The sequence below is a fragment of the Camelus ferus genome, chromosome 11 (genome assembly GCF_009834535.1).
Source record: "Camelus ferus isolate YT-003-E chromosome 11, BCGSAC_Cfer_1.0, whole genome shotgun sequence".
NCBI lineage: Eukaryota > Metazoa > Chordata > Mammalia > Artiodactyla > Camelidae > Camelus > Camelus ferus.
The window spans coordinates 74,763,965-74,783,807 of NC_045706.1; the positions used below are offsets into that span (position 1 = coordinate 74,763,965).

Consider the following 19,843-nt stretch of genomic DNA (forward strand, 5'->3'; position numbering starts at 1 on the left):
CTATTCAAATGTGATCATCATTTGTGGCTCTTTGTAAGAAAAAGGCTTATTTATGTCTTGTTTTATGTTTCTCTTTGTTTCTGTGATAGTTAAGAAAGTAAGACTTCCGTAGAAGTTTCTGGCCTCTGTTTTTGCTAAGTTGTAGTTGGCAGGAAGCTAAAAACTCAAGTCACTGAAGCCTGAGACCGGCAGAGTCTGACTTTGGATCCGGTGCTGGCGCTGGCGGATCTGTTAGGGAACACGGGACGTTCTCCTGAGAGCTCACGGGTGCGGGAAATTGCTCCACACTGATGGACTTCCCGAGTTGGTGTGTTGGAGGTGAAAAGGTCAAGTCTCCTTCTTCTAGAAGGATCGTTCCTACTAAACGGGAAATAGAACGGCCCAGATGAAGGGTTTGCACTTCCGCCTTGCCCCTGCTGTTCGGATGGCTGCCTCTTGTGACCGCGGGAAGTGGAGTGAGAGGGCTGGTGCCTTCCTCACCGCTGAGCTTCGGGCATGTCTGTCTGGCGCCCCTTCAGCTGGCCTTCCCCGGGCACGCGGCTCATGCTGTCCCTACGTCCGCTTTGTCATGTGCTTCTGCTTGGCAGTCATCGGCGCAGGGCCACAGATCACTTCTGTAGCTATGTCACTTGATGGGGTAAAAAAGACATTGCTATGATCTTGCATAAAACCACATACACAACACGAAAACTTAAGGATACTAGAGAAAGCCTCTAGCTCCTTCTACCAAAAAAGGGTGGTGGCTAGAGATAGGCTTATACAGTAGAAGTGGGAAAGTGCATTTAATTTCTCTCTTTGAACTTGTACAGGAGAGAGGGTTTCTTCTCGCCTTTCGACTTTCCCCACAGAACCATAAAATGTGAGTTCTGGGGCCCTGAAGGACGTTTGGTTCACTTGCGGATGAGGAACTGAGGGTTGGACCGTCACCCTGTAGTCCGCGTGGGATCATGCGACTGCACGTAAAAATGAAACTGTGACTCCGAGTGGGGGAGGGTGTAGCTCAGTGGTGGGGTGCGTGGCTTCAATCCCCAGTACCTCCAATATAAATAAATAAGTAAATAAACCTAATTACCCCCCCAAAAAAACCCCAAACAAAAACAAATAAAAATTAGAAGAATACATCTTTCCAGAAGCTCCTGTAGCATCAGTGCACAGGGCTCTCCCATGCTTCAGCAGGCTCTCACCTTCCTCCTCGTTACTCCTGAGTGGGATTCTGCAAGTCTTTCTTTTTGCCTTCAGTGCCTTTAGTTTTATTGCAAAGCTATGTCTTCTGGCCAGAAGTTTCTAGCTAATCACTTGTGGAACCTGGCGTGCTACAGGAGAACTTGATGTCACGGTTCTCGTCTTCTTCCAAGACTTGTGACCATTTTTACTGATGCCCAGCTCTGCTTGGGTCCTTGAGGTGGGCCATGTCTGCCCCTTGCATCACACCTAGGCACCACCAATGAGAGCTCTTCCCGCTGGTGCACACGGACCACGGCCTCAGCTCTGAAGGGCTCACCCCAGCCCGGTCCTTGCAGCTGGGATCAGTCTTATCACTGATTCTCTTCTTCTTCTTGCCCTTTCTGCTGAATTTGCTGGTTAGCACCATTGTCTCATTCATGGTTTTGCTGCCATAATGCACATTCTTACACGTGCTTTTCGTACAAGTGAACAAGATTTTCTCAGTGAATCTGTCTAGGAATGGAACTGCCAGGTTAAGGGGCAGGAGCATTTTCAACTTCCATGTCAGACTGTTTTCTAAAGTTATTTCTTTAACAATTTACTCTCCCATCAGCAGCGCAGAAGCGTTCCCATTTTCCCGCATTCTTGTCCACCCTAGGTACTGCCAGTCTTTTTTTTTGGCCAATCTAGAGAGTCCAAAATGGATTTTATTTTGACTTTACTTTTTGTTTCTCTAATTGCTAATACCTATATTTCTTTAATTACTACTCCTCTAATTCCTAATAACCTCTTCTCATGTGGTAATTTGCCGTTTATATTTCTCCTACTGTGAAATGCCCTTTATGCGTATTATAAATGCCTTTTGCCTATTATTTTATTTTTTCTCAATGATTTCTATAATTTTTAATGCATTCATTTGTCTAGTATATGCATTTCAAATGTCTTCTCATAGTTTTCTGGTTTTTCAGTTTACTTCATGGGGGCTTTTATTGAACAGAGGTTCTTAATTTTAATGAAGTTTAATTTATCAGTCTTTTCTTTGTGTTGAGTCTTGGCTGAGAAGTCCTTTTTATTATAAGCTCATACTGATGTCCACTCATATTCTAGAAGTCTGAAAATTTGCCTTTCACATTAAAATCTTTAAACCTTAGGGTTGATTTTTTGTGTATGATATGATACAAGAATTTCATTTATTTATTGACAAATTATCTATTTATTTATCTGTGTTTCCAGTCATTCTTGTTATGTACTTACATATTTTATCACTTACACAATAGTTACCTACATACTTTATCACTTATATAACAGTTAAGGTGCATTATTTTGTATTCTACGTTTTCAGTTGCTTCCAGAGGTCTTTTCTGATGGACCGAAGTATTTGTACTTATGTTTAGTGCTGTGTAAGTGGCAGAAACCATCTAACTGATCAGAATGGGGGGATTGCTGATGGAAAGAAGTGGCCCGTCTTCGTCAGCCTAATTTTCATGGTTCTGTCCAGACAGATAGCAGCATCGCAGAGTTTTCAATAACTTTTCCTGCAGACATTTTCACAAGAATAAATTTATTGAGGACCACATGTCTAACTGACTATTGCTTGTTACCAAATTTCTCACACAGCTTTCTCAGAACGCTACATTTTTATCTGACATCTTTTCCATAGTAGGTCATTCAGCAAGAGTCTGAAGTGTTTGCAGAGTTGTGTTCTTTACAGAACGTCTTCCCTGAATGAGTTTTCTGACGTGAGTTGCCGCTGAAGGCTTTGCACCTTGATGTGAGGATTGGTGTCTCCTTAGGTGACATCTTTGATGTTGACCAAGGCATGGGTGGTCATTGAAGTTGTCCCTCCACTCAGGACACCAAGGTTGGTCTGTGCAGTGTGAATCCACACTTGTCTTACGAGTGTTGCTCGGTGAGTGAGGATTTCAGGTGGTTACTTCATGGACATGCTTTTCTAGCAGGAATTATCTGGCATCCTCCAAGAAGCTTCTGCCTCCTAGTGAAGATTGTCTTGCCTTCTTTCGTAGCTTAACGAGGATCACCGTTTGCAGCTGTCTTGTGCATGCCAAGGCTGGGGTTCTCTGGAAGGCCCTCCATGGTGATTTCAGAGTCGGTCCTGCTCTGCAGTGCAAATCGCTCACGTTTCTAACTTCTCAGTGAAGGCCTTTCTGCACTGACGACAGGCATAGTTTCTCTACCACGTGAACTCCTTGGTGTGAGTAACGGCTGGCATTGTGGCTGAAGCCTGTCCCGACGTCGCTCCTGTGCTTGTGCAGCCTCCCCCTCTGTGTGGGCTCCCCGGTGCCCGCGCAGGCGTGCGCTCTGGGTGAGGGCGCTCGCGTGCGCACTGCATTCCTAGGGCTTCTCTCTAGTGTGGAGGGTCTGCTGTTGCCTAAGCACAGAACGTGCATTAAAGGCTTTTCCACAGAAAGGACATCCTTATGTTGTCTCACCAGCACGAATCTGCTCACGTACCTAAAGGGCTGCGTGGTGACCGAAGGCTCTTCCGCAGAGAACAGTCGTAGAGGGTCTCCCTTTGTGCAGCTTCAGGTGGGGATAAAGGTTAAAGCTGTTCTTACAGGCTCTTCCCCATTCGTTCCATTCATAGGGTCTCTCTCCAGTGTGACAGCTGTCATTTTTTGGTATACATATATTCCTGTTGAAGCATAGTCAGTTTACAGTGTTGTGACAATTGTGGGTTTTTTTTTTCCAGTTGCACAACTGCAATTTATTAAAGAAAACTCTCTGGTCTTTTTTACTTTCATGTAATTTGTCAGTAAGTCCTGCTAACTCCTACCTTGAAGATATATTATGTTCACATCACTGGGTCTTTGGCAGGTGCTCAGTAAACACAGGCAGCCTGTGCTTGGCATGGTTGCGATACACACAACGTCAGTGTGGCTGCGTTAAAGAGCCTACGTTCCCCAACATAATGGCTCCAGTTTCACTTACCGTGATTTATTCACTGTAATTGCATAAAGTCCACACTTCACTGCTGACTCTTTAACCTTTGAATCCTGATCAAATACAAGGTGCACCTTGTGATCCGTGACCAAGCACATGGCTTCGTTCAGAACCTGTGCTGATTGGTCACGTCACGTCTGTCCTTCATTTTATGCACAGACAGCAGGGGTGGCACTGTGTTTCCTCCCCGTTCCCACCCCCCACCCCCATGACCAAGACACGTGACATTTTACACAAATGGATAGATGGGAATTGGCACTAAGGAAACAAAAAGTGGTGATGCAGGAAATGAAATTTCAACTGAACGTAAGTGGAGTCATAGAAGCAATTTCTGAGTGTGGGAGCATGGACGCTGTGGCTGCCTGAGAAAATGTAGTCATGCACCCAGAGGACGGAGTGAGGTGAGCTTCCAGACATAAATGAGGAAAGCAGTTGTGACAAAAGGAGGAAGACGTCCCAGAGGAAGTGACAGTGGCAAAGAACTGACAATAAAGAACTCCTGGAGATATTTCATAACATTGAAAATGCTGGAAAATTATCCAAATGTAAGAGGATCACAGTTTGCCAAGGCATTTGAAGAGCTGCTCCTTGCTCAGGGAGAGTTATACTGAGAAGGATAAGGCATGTGCTGTTCAAACTACTCTTTTTTATTGAGATAGAGGTGATTTCCAACACTGTGTTAGTTTCTGGCGTGCAGCATAGTGATTCAATTGTACATATATATATATTTCTTTTCATGTTCTTTTTCATTATAGACGGTTACAAGGTATTGGATGTAGTTCCCTGGGCTGTGCAGTAGGACCTTGTTGTTTATCTCTTTTATGTACAGTAGTGTGTATCTGCTGATCCCACACTCCCAATTTATCCCTCCCCCTCTGTCCCCTTTGGTAACCATAACAGAGACAGACAAATATCATGATACTGCTTATATGTGGAATCCAAAAAAATGACATAAATGAACTTACTTACAGAACAGAAAGAGACTCACAGACATAGAAAACAAACTTAGGTTCAAACTACTCTTTGATAAGTGTTTTATGAAGAAATAAAGCACTTTAATTCTCAGTGTTTCTAATGTACTAAATGATAGCATATTAAAGAGATACTAGTTTTACTTATTTTCATTTCTCTCTCCTCTTATAACTGATAATAAGAACAGTTTTTAATGTCTGAACAAGAATTTTTAAAAGTCAAGGAAAAATTCATAAACAATTTTCCCAAAGGCTGCTTTGCATGGTCGCTTTTATAGTTCTGTGCTCATGGGCAAACTGAACACTGCCTGTATGTTTAAATGAATAGATACAGACTCAGTGTGAGACCACAAATATGGGTTGCTTTCCTTTCATTGTCTCAGCTCATTTGCTCTGATTACTATGTATTTACTGTAAGAAAACATACTATTGTATAAATATAGTATAGGTAACATTTTATTTGTCTTTGTCTGACTTACTTCACTTAGTATGATAATCTCTAGGTCTATCCATGTTGCTGCAAATGGCATTATTTCATTCTTTTTTAGGGCTGAATAATATTGCAGTTTTTTTTTTATGGGCTAGATTCCTTTATTCAATGTGAAAAAAGTACAACATTATAAATGAAGGCTGAGGACCAATAAAAATGTACAAATCCAAGTAGAACTCACATAGGCTTAATGATGTTAAAAAAATTATTTGCAAGGCTAACTCAAGAACCTGAACAGATACTATTTCATGGGGTTTACGTCACTGGAATGACAGACCACATTTACAGGGGTTTCCCTTTGAACTCCCAAATTGTCATAAGAAACCTACTCTGTCCCCTTGAGCTCAGGCACATCCAGTACCAGTGCTCTTCTCTAGTGGTTTCTGTTTCTTCCTCTTCCAGTTGTTCCTTGGTCTCTGAGCCCAGCCCTCTCCGCATGACCTTCACGTGCAGTAGGTCCTCGGACAACTTATTCTGTGCTTGGCGGCCACACTGAGTCCCGCCTGGCGCTGCCACCAGGCCCACTGCGTGTGCGCCTGCAGTGTATACACCCATCGCATCTTCTTTATCCAGTCAACTGTCCATTGACATTTCAGAGAAATGTCATAGGATATCACTTACCTGTGGGATCTAAAAAAAGATACAAATTTTATTTGCAAACCTGAGATAGACTCACAGACAGAGAAAACAAACTTGTGGTTACCAAAGGGGAAAGGGGGGAAGGGATAAATAAGGAGTTTGGGATTAACAGATACAAACTATATAAGATAGATAAACAACAAGGCCCTACTGTACAGCGCAAGGAACTATATTCTATTCCTTGTAATAACCTATAATGAAAAAGAATCTGAAAATATGTGTGTGTATATATGTGTATATATATGTATGTATGTGTACAAGTGAATTGCTTTGCTGTACACCTGGAACTAACCTTATAAATCAACTATACTTCAATAAAATAAAATAAATTAAAACATTTTATTTGGCCGTATGCCAGAAGAGTTAGACGCAATGGTGGAATCAGTGAGATAAACGTGTGAGCACGTGTCACGGTTTCTGGAACGTAGCAGGCCCTCGATAAATGCAAAGTATATCCAGGATTAGATCTGGTCTGAGTCCCCATCACGTCCCCTGAATGGTTGCCGTGGCCCCCGTGAGGTCCCCTGCTTCTTCCTTGCCTCCTCACGGCTGCATTTGGTACCTGAGTCAATGGCTCCCCCCTCGCCCAGGCGGGGCCTTCCGCTGGGTTCTCTCTGACCTCCTCTCCCACCATCCTCCCCCTGGCTTCTCCCCTCCAGGTGCCATGACATCCTCCGTGTTTCTCGAACAGGCAGGAACACTTCTGCCCAAGGGACCTTCTCTGGCCTGCCTTCTGCCTGGAGTGTCCCTTCTGCAGATACTCCCGAGGCTGATTCCCTTCCCTGCTTCAGGCCTTTGCTCGGAAGGCATTCCCTCCGTGAGGCCTGGCAGTTCCAACCACGATTGCAGCCTCCCCGAGCACAGCAGTACTACTGATCCTCCTCGTCCTGTTCCTTTTTTAATATGTACAGCTTCTCACCTTTCACATAATTTACACATTTATCAGGTTTTTATTTATTGTCTCTCTTCCCTGCCAGAGTGTAAGCTTGGTGAGCTCAGGGGTATGATTTATTCAGCAACACATCTCAAAGGCTTAGAACACTTCCTAGCACGCATGTCCTCAGGAAGTACTTGTGACATGTGACTGTGGGGAAGACGCTGTTGCTGCCGCTGTTAGATAATTCTTTCCCACCTTGTACTATTCCAGCGGACCTGGCAGCATTTGTTACAGAAACCAGGTCTTACTGACTCAGCACAAAATTGCCTGGATTGCAGCATTGTGGTGCAGGCTTTCCCCACGTAAATAATGGATCTCTTTGCCAAAGAGCTGGAAGGTCACCGGAGAAGTACAGGAGCATTTAAGAAAAGGAATTCAATCCAACATGTACTTATGGGGCGTTTACTACGTGCAGTGGCCTAAATTGGACGGGGGCATGGTTCCCTCCGGTTTCAACTAAAATGTTTATTTCTATTGAACACCTGGTTTCCGGGGAGTCTAATCTGACCTGTTTGGTGGATAGTGTCGGATACGGCACAGACGGTGAACTTTTTGAGTTGAAGCTAACTGTGGAAAATTATCAGGATGTCGCTGAGGGAGAGGGTCAGTTACAGAAAGTCTCAACCTGGAGAAATATTTTGAAAGACAAGCCTAATGGGAGTTTAAGGGAGGTACCTGGTGTGATGGGAGGGGCTTTTTAATGACCAGTCATTGGGAGCATTTTTTGACTTTTCAAGAGTGCAGTATGCTTGAATAGCTTAGATTGTATGTGGAAAGGCTGTAATCCAAGTTTTATTATGTTTATGTGAAAATAGGAGAAAAATGGACTAGATTGCTTTTTTCTCCAGTGTTCCAATTGAGTTTTTTTTAATTGAAGTATAGTCGGTTTACAATGCTGTGTTAATTTCTGGTGTACAGCATAGTGATTCAGTTATACATACATATATGTATATATTTTCATATTCTTTTTCATTATGGGCTATTATAAGATATTGAATATAGTTCCCAGTACTATACAGTAGGACCTTGCTCTTTATCTAGTTTATATATAGTGGTTAGCATCCGCAAATACTGAAAAAAACTGGGAATTCGGGATTTCCAATTGAATTTTATAATGATGCTACCGATACTCATGATTCATTAAAATTTGTCATGGACGTAATAGATAGGATTGGTGATTTCCTCCAATATTGCTCTATTTCTTGGCGCACATAACCATGAAATCACTTAATGGGATTGTACAATAGTCGCTTCAATTGGAAATTAAATAGGGTCTTGCCTTGGCAATTCTAAGAAGCAACTCCATTCGTCAGCACGGCCGTGCACATTCACGAGTAATCATAAAGTGGATTATGATAAATGATCAATTATTGCATGTGTTGTACTTGCTGGGCACAGTGCTAGACACTGCTCACGCTCATAATTACTTAAATGAATGCATAGTGACAACTGAGGAAACTGAAGGAAGGAAAAATGGTGCTCTAGGAGCACAAAACAGAGAAACTGCCACAGCCTGGGGGTAGGGAAGGCTCCCCTCTGGAAAGGATGCTTGAATTGAGATTTGAAAGATGATAATGTCTCAGCTAGAGGTTGTAGAATTGGTTCAATGGCATGTGCAAAAGTCCTGTAGAAGCAAAGGAATGGAGGAAGGTTGGTTGGAGGAAATGTTGGGCTGGCAAAGACCATGCAATGCAGGGTTCTGTAGGCTAGAGGATTTTTCGGGTCATATTCCTTAGAGCAATGAGAAGCCAGTAGAAGGTTGTAAACCAGGAAACGGTAGAGTCAGGCTGATGGTGTGACCTCAAGGTGAAGCACTGTTGGAAAGGGGTTTGCAGTGGAAAACTACTCATTGGATTTTGAAGATGTCTAAATGACAGATGGTGATAGCTAGGGTAATGGAAAATGGACGGGATTTGAAAGGTACTGATGGAGTAGACGTCATAGGATTTGGTGACTCTAGGCTGGACATCACTCTTACTTAAGTATCGCCATTTATCTAATTGTTCATGAAGTTTCTTCTGAAATATTTCCTTTTATAATTTATTATTTTGTTACAAAGAAAGGTGAGTAATTTTATTTCCTCAAGTGTGTTTTTATACAGTAGGGATTGGTGTGGGTTCAGGGTTTTCCAGAAACAGCAAGATGTTAGTATCTTTATCATCATGCTGGTCATTCATGGTTAATTAATTAACAGGCTTTGAAATTAAAAAAATGAAAGAACAGAGCATAAGCACATTCCATCTTTGTAGCATTTTGATTATGGAATGTTATTTCTTGTGAGTTGCATCAAAATTTGTTGCCCTAGGTACTAGATAGAAGACATAGCAGCTCAAAAAAAACAAAGTATATCAAAAAGCTGGTGAATATTGAAGGGTGACTTTCTGTCTTTGGGCTAAGGTGCACTGATGGTATGTGCAACCAAAACACAAAGGCAAGGAATGAAAGTTAGGAGCCTGGACCTCAGGGCCTGGGAGGCAAAGACTAATTCAGAGGAAGCTGTGTGACCACCAAAGTTGTACTCTAATGTGTCCTTATTGTTCTGTTACCCGAGCACTGCTCACTCACTCTCTGGGTCCCATCAGTATCAGGCAGTGTTTAGTCTTTCTTTTTGGAATAGAAGATAGATTTCATGGTGTGTGTGTGTGTGTGTGTATACAGATATATCCTTATGCACAAGTGTATATGTTGACAATAACCAGAGTTACTGCACATGGGTTATAATAAATAAAAAATAAAGCTACTTATCAAAACCTTTTCAGTGCGTAGTCAGTAGGCTGAAGCCACAGTGGTTCTGGTGAAAAATTGTGCTTTGAGATGAATGATGGGTTAATTAAAGGGAACTGGCAGGTGGTTGTGAATTGGTGTTTAGTCCATGAATGCTCAGCGTATTTTACTTTGTCAGAAAGGAACCCTTGGCTTACTGGAATGTTAAAATAGAAACAGCTCCCAGATAAACTGGGAAAAGCCTTAAAGTATGTCAGGCTAGGTGCTCTCCGTCAAAGTTGGATCATGACTGAAAGTTGTCGTCATAGCCTCTCTTGTGGGTGGTGTGGCCGGGCTGCCTGAACTTCATGTTGCTCCGTGGCCGGGCTGAGCCCTCCACCACCCAGTGCTGAGGCATCAGGTTGGAGGGAACCTGCACAAGTGAGTTGGTTTTCTTAATTTAATAGAGCAGTTCAGTACATTATTTGTTTGTTCCTTTCCCTTAGACAGCTGGCTTGTACCACATGCTAATGAGCATCTCTGCGTGTGCTCTCATTTCTGGCTCTGTCCAAAGTACACAGACTTCTTTTAATATTCAGCTGTTATCGATGGCCTCCAAACTCTTTTAAAGACTTCTCACCTCTTTTCTGGGATCCCCATCCTTTCCGAGACCTGCTGTGGATGCCCCCTCACATGTGAGCACTTGTTAGAGATGCAGAATCCGCCCAAGACTGTGCATCTCAGCAAGACCCACAGGGGACAGGATGCACGTCAAAGACTGGGAAATACTCCTCTAGGTAACAGATGTGGTAAAGACCATTTGAGCCTCTGCAAGCTGTGTCGGCTGAGGACTTTGACAGTCAGATAAATTAGGTGTAATGATCAGTTCCTGGAAATAAGTATAATCAGCCCTGTGAGTCACAAGTTCCTTAGAGCCTCATTTTCCTCATCTATATCTGTGTGGATAATCTTTCTATTACTGGGATATTGTGAGGATTAGGCACATGAATTCCAGGGCAAGCGTACACTATATTTTTGGTAAATATGGTGCCCCTTCCCTTCTTTTGGGGCTTCCTGGGTAGCACCGTTACCCTCACCTGCCCTACACCTGCTGAGTTCTCTTATTCTCATTCCTAAAATGTCTTTAATTAATACCTTAAAGTCATCATTGACTGATATTTAGATAGCCTCCAGCATCCAAAGGAGCCTGTCTTACCCACGTGTGCAGTGTACATGCTAGAGTGAGTTCCATAGGGTAGGTGAGACCAGATGCTGAGAGACTGGGAATCTGGTAGGGCGCCGAGCACATCAGCACAGTTCAGTTCTTAGTTATTTCACCACCTCTTTGGAAAACACGATATAGCTTTGACCTTGCAGATTGTATAAACAACAAAGGAACTTCAGTATTTATTATAGCCATGCTGAATATGTACTCATTATGTGAAAATAATGGTTTTTTTTTTTTAGCAATTGACTTTCAAAATGTAACAATTGAATGCTCACTGGAAATTAATGAGCACCTGGGGGGATAGTTGGGAGGTAATTACTAAGACACTGGACTTGGCCGTGACTGGTGCTGCAAGCTAGCTACTGGGTATTGCTGCTACCATGTAGGAAATAAAGCAAATGCATAGCATGATCAGCATTTTCAATGTACGTTAGAGCTGCCCCTTTCTGGGTGATACAGCGTAGTCTTCAGGTTAACCCAGGAGGCTTGTTTTCTGCTTTTGAATGTTTGTCACCTCTCATCACCTCCACTCATCAATGCTCCCAGGGGGAGGGTCTTCTAGGATATGCTCATATTCCCTTTTCACTCTGGTTTGAATCAAAAGGGTCAATGAGTTTTTTTGTTTGTTTGTTTGTTTTACTACTCTGTTAAGTGTCCTGTGTCTTTGAGGTTGAAATGTCAAACTATAAAGGGTTAGACTTTTTATTAGGCATTTGCCAACCAAAATCAATGACGGCGAGTTGCTTTGTTGAAAGATGATTGTGCCATCTCCACTTATTGTTGATTCATTGCCTGTGCACGTCAGCCGCGGTGGAAGTCACCTGGCCGCGCTTCCCTGGTCACGTGGTCCGCGGCAGAGCCGGGTGGGAGCCCAGCGGTCGCTGATTCTCCAGTCCGGTGCGTCCTGTGCTGCTGCTGCCGGTCCTGGTTCTCCTCTGCGTCCTCTTCCCCTTGTAGTTTCCCTGTAATCCTGCTTAATTAATCGATTGGATTTCCGAGGAATGAACTAGCCAATCACCTCTCTGTCCACTTTTAAGCAATCCAGGATCGGTTCAAACATGAGCAAGCAGCCAGTGTGTGGTGGAACTAAGATGACGTGTTGATTCAAACCCAGTTCTGTCATTGACCTGTTTCCCTCTGTGCGCACTGGAACGGCGTGCGTGGGCCGCCAGTAGTTGGTTCCATTCTTGATGATCCTCGGTGTCCTAGGAATATGTCAGACCATTTCTTGGTAATTTTAATGATTAAAACTATGTGAGAGCGCTAACGTGGAAATCCTGCATTTTACCATTTTCCGTGCAGGTTGCCTCCTGGGATCAGTAATGACGGTGGGAAAAACTGCTGACTTCTTCCTTGGCAGTCACCTCTCCCTCCTCCCCCTGCCTAGTTATCTTTTTTTTTGCAAACAAAAGTGCTCTCAGAATTGATTCTCTGGCTTTTTTGGAACTGTTGTCTGATACTGGTTTTTCTCTGATTTTTAAAGATGCTCTAAAATAATCATCTTGTAGATCTGATTTAGACTGTCCAAGTCATGCCAGCCCTCACTTTTCTCTCTCCTTTGCCCCCCTTTGCAGGATGATGAAGTGGTCCTGCAGTGTACCGCAACCATCCACAAAGAACAACAGAAGCTGTGTCTGGCGGCAGAAGGATTTGGCAACAGACTTTGCTTCTTGGAGTCAACTTCAAATTCCAAGGTGAGATAAGGCATTAGCCTTTTCAGTCTGTTCCAGCGTTCAGGTTTTACTAGCAGCATGGGTGTTATTTACGGGCACATTACTATTTTCGTGGAACATATAAACTAAAGGAAATGGGAATTTATTTTCTACTATGCATGAAGCCAGTTTTCAATTGAGCCCATTACTCTTTGCAAATAACTCAGATGCGATTGTTAACAAGAGTAGACAAAGGCTTGCCCCCATGATGTTTATATCCTAGTGGAAAAGTCAACTCGTAAATAAGTGATGTCATTTCAGAATTGATAAGGGTGACAGAAAAGCGGAGTGTTACTCGCAGGGTGGAGGGTGGCGAGCAAGGACTCATCCTTCCCAGGTGGGCGTTTGGAGAAGGCGTTTCTGAGGTGGTGACATTTGAGCACAATGAAGGGAGGGATGAGCAGGACTAAGTTCTCGACCATTCTGAAACGAGGAACCAGGTAATACAACGTGTTCCCTGGGCAGCCTTCCTGTACAAGTTACTGTGATAGGTATCAGCTGTGAAGAAAGTTCTTCCAAAAAAGAAAACATCAAGAATGTTGATATTTTGTACTTTGCCTGTGGTTTCTGATATTCCGTAGATGCTAGAACCAGGCAGGCCAGTTAGTTAGCTGGGTTTTGATTTTTTGCTTTATACTGAACGCTGTGCTGGCTGTTGTTCTTCTGGCCCTTCTGTTTAAGAACTGGCTTCAGCACTAGAAATGAATTCTCCTGATTCTGCAGTAGGTATATCGTGTGGCAGTCAAGGCGCTGACGTGGGCTCCGTGTCCACTTAAACTGGTTAATGCTGAGATGGATCAAGGTGGAGGAGCGGGAGGGTGTGGAGCTGGCCTCCCCCACAAACACACCAGAAACATATGTGGACTAGTTCTCGCTGAAAACGAACTGGAGACTAAGAAATATCCATGTGGAATCAGGTAGGAAGGGAAGAGAAGTGATCGGTCAGGACCTGTACCCTGGAGGGGTCTCAGAGGAGAAGGGAGGTTACACAGGCAGAGATGTGCCCTGGGGAGTGAGCGGCCAGCGCCTGGCACTGGGTGCCCCAGCCCAGGGCCTGACGCAGGGAAAGGGTCCCCTTGGCCGGTTGGAGGGCTGCTGGGACTGACAGGAGGGCTGAGGGGAGCCTGGACTTCGCTTGTGAGGAGCGTGCACGTGCTGGCTTGCTCCTGAAGCAGGGTGGAGAGGGGACTGAAGGCCGCTCTGATGGCCGCCCTGGTGCCCCTCACTGCCCAGGTACACACCACAGCCCGAGCCCCCACAGCACTCCAGCCCCTCACACTCTCAGCAAGTCCCTGCCGGGCGAGGGGCAGCAGACTGGGTGGATTGAAGGGGCATCTGTGTGTGGAGGGGCAGCCATCACGGAGCTCACACCGGTGGTGCATCAGAAGCGGCCCACCTTGAAGGCGGCCAGACTGCCACAGCCTGTGCCCTGACACAGGCCAAGAGCACACGAGGGCCGCCTTGCAGTGCAGCTCGCACTGGCACGGGGCCTGCGAGGTGAAGGGTGAGGTCAGCGGTGAGGGATGGAGGCGGCTCGGACACAGAGTGCTGTCTGTGCAGAGCGGGGGCAGCCGTTACTGGCGCGTCCCCAGCCGAAGCTTCAGAAGCAGCCCAGACCTCGTCACAAGCTGAGAGCCCGCATGGGCCCCTCTTGCTCCGGCACTGCTTCCTCCGGGGTGAGAGCGCCGGCGTTGGAGGAGAGGGAGCACACATTATAGGGAACAGAGCCAGCTTGGACCCAACCCTCAGGACTTCTGCTCCAGCAACTAGAGACCTGACCCCAACCTTATAGGGTGGTGACAGCGATGAGCGGAGGGGCAGCCCCGCCTCACACCTGGTCCTGGAACTAGCCCTGCCATCAACAGCAATCACCTCCTACCAGGGTGACAGCTGCCAGCACACCCTGCGGAAGGACATGACTTCTGTGCATGTCAAATCCAGCACTCCCACCAAAGCAGCTGGGCACACGCAGTCTGTAGAGGGATGCTTTCACATAAGGGTCCCTGCTTGAGACCACAATTAGTAACTTGTTTCACTTAATTTCGTACAGACAGAGAAAGTTAAGCAAAATGAGAAGATAGAGGAACTGGTCTCAGCTGAAAGAACAAGAGAATAACCTGAGAAATGAAGTAGAAATAAACAATTTACCAGATAAAGAATTCAAAACATTAGTAATAAGAATGCTAACTGAATTGGGGGAAAAGAATAGCTGAACACAGTGAGAATTTTAACATGAAACTAGAAAATATAAAAAAAAAGAACCAGTTAGAACAGAAGAATACAATAAAGTGAAAAAACACACTAGAAGGAATTAATAGACTAGATGATACACAAGAATGCGTAAGTGATCTGAAAGATAGAATAATGGGAATTATTCAACCAGAACGTTAAAAAGAAGAACAAATTTGAAAATTAGAACAGTTTAAGAAATCTCTAATACAACATCAAACATATATATACCTGGGCATATAGCTGGAGGGAACTCTAATTTGAAAAGACACATGCACCCCTGTGTTCACAGCAGCACTATATACAATAGCCAAGTCATGGAAACAACCTAAATGTCCATCCACACATGACTGGATAAAGAAGCTGTGGTATATATATATACAATGGAATACTACTCAGCCATAAAAAAGAATGAAATAATGTCATTTGCAGCAACATGGATGGACCTGGAGATTACCATATTAATTGAAGTAAGTCAGAAAGAGAAAGACAAATATCATATGATATTGCTTATATGTGGAATCTAAAAAAAAGTACAGAAATGAACTTATTTACAAAACAGAAACAGACTCACAGACATGGAAAACAAACTTATGGTTACCAGGGTGAGAAAGGGGTGGGAAGGGATAAATTGGGAGTTCAAGATTTGCAGATACTAACTACTATATATAAAGTAGATAAACAATAAGTTTCTACTGTAGAGCACAGGGAACTATGTTCAACATCTTGTAGTAACCTATAATGAAAAAATATGAAAAGGAATATATGTATGTATATGTGTGACTGAAACATTATGCTGTACACCAGAAATTGATACAACATTATAAACTGACTATAATTTTTAAAAAATGCTCAAAATGAGAAAAAACAGCATGGTATTGGCAAAAAAACAAATATATGGGTCAATGGAACAGAATAGAGAGCCTAGAAATGAACCCAGGCATCTTTGGTCCATTAATCTGTGATAAATGAGACAAGAATATACAATGGAGAAAAGACAGTCTCTTCGGTAAGAGGTGCTGGGAATATGGGACAGCTGCCTATAAAAGAATGAGATTAGAACATTTCCTCACACTGTACACAAAAATAAACTCAAAGTGGATGAGAGACCTAAACGTCAGACCTGAAACGGAAATCCTAGAAGTGAACATCAGCGGAACACTCAGTACCGTCTATGGTAGTACAGCTGAAACTTATATAGTAATATTGTGCTTCAACTATACTTCAATCAAAAACGTAGACAGTGCGATATGTCAATTATAGATCTCAAAACTGAAAAAAAAAAATGAAAAAAAACCTGATTAGTTCTTCGCAGGGATTCTTGACTGTCAAGCTGACTGGTGACATGGTGAACGTAAACTGTCCATTTTAACCATTTTTGTTCTGATTATGCTCCCTTATTCTTTTTGGTTTAATCTGAAAAAAATTGTATTTAGGATGAGATACTGAATTGATTTATCAAGTGTAGAATAAAATAGCAGTTGAAGTCTAGCAAACCAATCTGAACTGGTTTTTCTAAGTTCTCTTATCTGTCCCTACTCAGATTACTTAACGATTCCCCACTATGTCAGTTTTTTTCATATCTCTGTTTGCCTTGGTTCTCCCTGACTTTCAGGTCCTTCCTTTGCTTTTCTGCCTGGTGAAATGCTGCTTGTTCTTCAAAGCCTGTCTCAAACAGTCCCTCTTCTGGGTTGTTTTTTCCACATGCCTCGTTGTTTTCCTCTCTGTTTTTCTTAAGTGATTTCTTCACACTTCTGTTATATTGCCAGTTGGGCTTAATTCTGTGTAATACCCACACCAGCCAGCCTCTCCCTGAGTTTGTCAGTATGTACCCTCCTGAATGCACACGCCTGCTTCTGAATTCCCTGAGGGACAGGGTACAGCTCCTTTATTTTCTTATCTCTTAGTACCAAGCGCTAGAAAGTGAATCATAAAATTTAATAGATTATTAAATTTGAAAAGGAACTATTAGTCTTAGGGCAATTTTATTTTTTATAATACAGACTTAATTTTCTATAACAACAGAGAGTCAAAACTGTAGATCTCAGTTTATGTTTAAAAGCTCTAAGCCTGGGTACAGATGTATTTCATGCAGATACATCTGAATTTGACATTCATTGGTAGAAAATGGAAGATGGACTTTTTTTCCCCCTCAAATTGGTGTCTCCTGCATTTATTATAAAGTTGGGAGAACAGAATCGTTGTTGGCAGTGAATAGTCAGTCACTGTAAATTATATATGTGTTCCTGGAAATGATCCCAGAAGCATCTTAAGCTATAGTATCTTTTAATCAAATGTAAGACTTCATTTTTCAGAAGACTGTTTCATCCTCCTCGGGTGTTTATTCAGGCTGATCTCTGCCTGAAAGAGAATGTTTCACAATTCCGGCATAGATTTTCTTGCAGAAAAGCTAAATATTAAATCTGATGGTATGTTTAATTAGTTATTCATAATTCATAATTATGGATATTTACTGTGTACTCCTTACATGAATAACTTATTTTTGTTTCTATATCTTATAATTGAAAAGTTAGGCTTTGGCTGTTTGGAACTAGGCACTTTCAGAGAGACCCACCTTGTTATTATTAAAGGCTTAAGGAGAAATGAGAAGTTATTGGAGAGGCAGTTTTTAGCCTCTTTGAATCTCTGCATAAAAACAGAGCTACAACCATGGCAAAACCCAAAACCCACAGACAACCTAGTACCTAAAACAAACTAGGTGACAAGTTACCCCACGTCTGGTATCAGCAGGTGTATAGGAGGAAGCAGAGGGAAGGCAGCGTGATTCCTGTTGTCTCTGAAATGGGTACCAGGTTCTCCCTAGAAAGCGTGGTGGGCTCATGTGAAAGCAGCTGCCACAGGCAGGGGGAGCAAAGGCGCGGTGATGAGGATGGACGTTTCTGGAGCCATCTTAGCCTACGGATTTTTTAAACTTACCAAATAAGGCTCTTTTTTCAACAAAGCCTTGCTTTGAGGAGAACTGCTGGGAGCCCAGTGCAGACTGAGCTGAGCTGATGCTGCAGAGGATGGAGCAGGACCAGGTAAAAGTCGGGGAGGGAAGCAGCCTGCAGGTGCCAGTCAGAAACGCCTTGTTTTGAGCAGAGCAAGTTGCTCTAGAGCCATGAAACTGCAAAAGCTGTGCTGACACCCTCCCTTCCTGAGGGCACAGGAAAGCTCGCCTCAGTTTCCATCTGTTTATCTGGCACGTCTTTATTGCCTGTGGACAGAATTCTGCTCCTTATTTGCCTCTCTCTCTCTTTATTATATATACACAAAACAGTTATATATACATATATAATATATATAATTACATATAATCATATAACATATATAATCACATATAACTTATAATCATGTACAATTTATATATACAAGTGGAGTAATCTAATTTACATTTATTTACATAATCATATAGTTTTCCTTTATGTGCAACTTATGTATTTGTATGTCATTTTCTGTGTCCAAGAGAGAATAAGAAGCAGAATCATAGGCATTACAGGCCCAGCAGACTCACAACTGTTCAACCAGGGATTCAGAGCAACTGTGATTAAAATGGTAAAGGTTCCAGTGCGTGAGCCTGCAAGGACAGATGGGCTATGTAAGCAGAGAGATGGAGACTCTAGGTAAGGATGAAAAAGGAATGCTGGAGATCAAAAACACTGTAACAGGAATTACGAATGCCTTTGATGGGCCTATTAGTAATGGGACTTGGCTGAGCAAACAATTTCTGAGCTTGAGAGTATCTCAAAAGAAACCTGCAAAACGGAAAACAAAACAAGAGAAAAATGACTGAAAGAGAAACCAAAACAGAATAGAATATCCAAGAACTACGGGACAAATAGAGCCATGAAGAAAGGAATATAAGAAATATTTGAAACAGTGAAGACTGAGAATTTCTGCAAATGAATGTCAGACACTTAGCCACAGATCCAGGAAGTTCAGAGAACACTAAGCAGAATTAGTGCAGAAAAAAACCCCCAAAAAACCCTACACCTGGACATATCACTTTCAAGGTACAGAAAATGAAAGAAAAGTCTTAAGAGAAGCTTGAGGGAAAAAACCTTACCTACGGAGGAGCAAAGATAAAAATTACATCCAACTTCTGAAGACACCATTGCAAGCTAAGAGAGGCTGGAGTGAAATGTTTAGTGTTGAGATAGGAAAAAAAAAAAAAAAAACCAACCTAGAATTCTGTACCTTGCAAAATTATCCTTCTGAAGTGAAGGAGAAATAAAGACTTTCTCAGACAAACAAAAATTCAGGGAATTATTTTGCTAGTCGAGTTGTCTTGCAAGAAATGTTAAAATAAGTTCTTCAGCAAGAAGGAAAATAAATAGGTCAGAAATTCTAATCTTTATTAAAGAAGGAAGAGCATCAGAGAGAGATTAAGTGAAAATTAAATAATTTTGTTGAAAGTAATAATAGCAATACAGTATTCAGGTATATATATTTATATAAATATTCATTTAATAATTTTCTAAACAGAAAGCACAAGGCCCAGATGAATTCACTGATGAATTCTACCAAACATTTAAGGAAGACACCAAGCCAATTCTTTATAATCTTTTTCAGATGAGAGAAGCAGAAAGAATACTTCCTAACTCATTTATAAGACCAACATTACCATTATATGAAAACATGATAAAAACATTGCAAGAAGAAAAAAAGGTATAATCTCTCTTTAAGCATAGATATAAAAATCCTCAAGAAAATATTAGTAAATAGAATCTAACTATGTATAAAAAGAATTATATGCTATGACCACATAGCATTCCAGATATATAGTCTGGTTCAACATTCGAAAATCAA

General features: G+C 42.4%; 1 protein-coding gene across 1 annotated transcript in view; it reads left to right on the plus strand.

Moving 5' to 3' along the window:
• The window catches only part of RYR2 (ryanodine receptor 2), a 543,213-nt gene that overhangs the window by 115,035 nt on the left and 408,335 nt on the right, over window positions 1-19,843 (plus strand). The window contains exon 2 of the mRNA XM_032491926.1: window positions 12,668-12,787. Within this exon, the coding sequence (XP_032347817.1) occupies window positions 12,668-12,787 (120 nt within the window). The remainder of the gene's footprint in view (window positions 1-12,667; window positions 12,788-19,843) is intronic.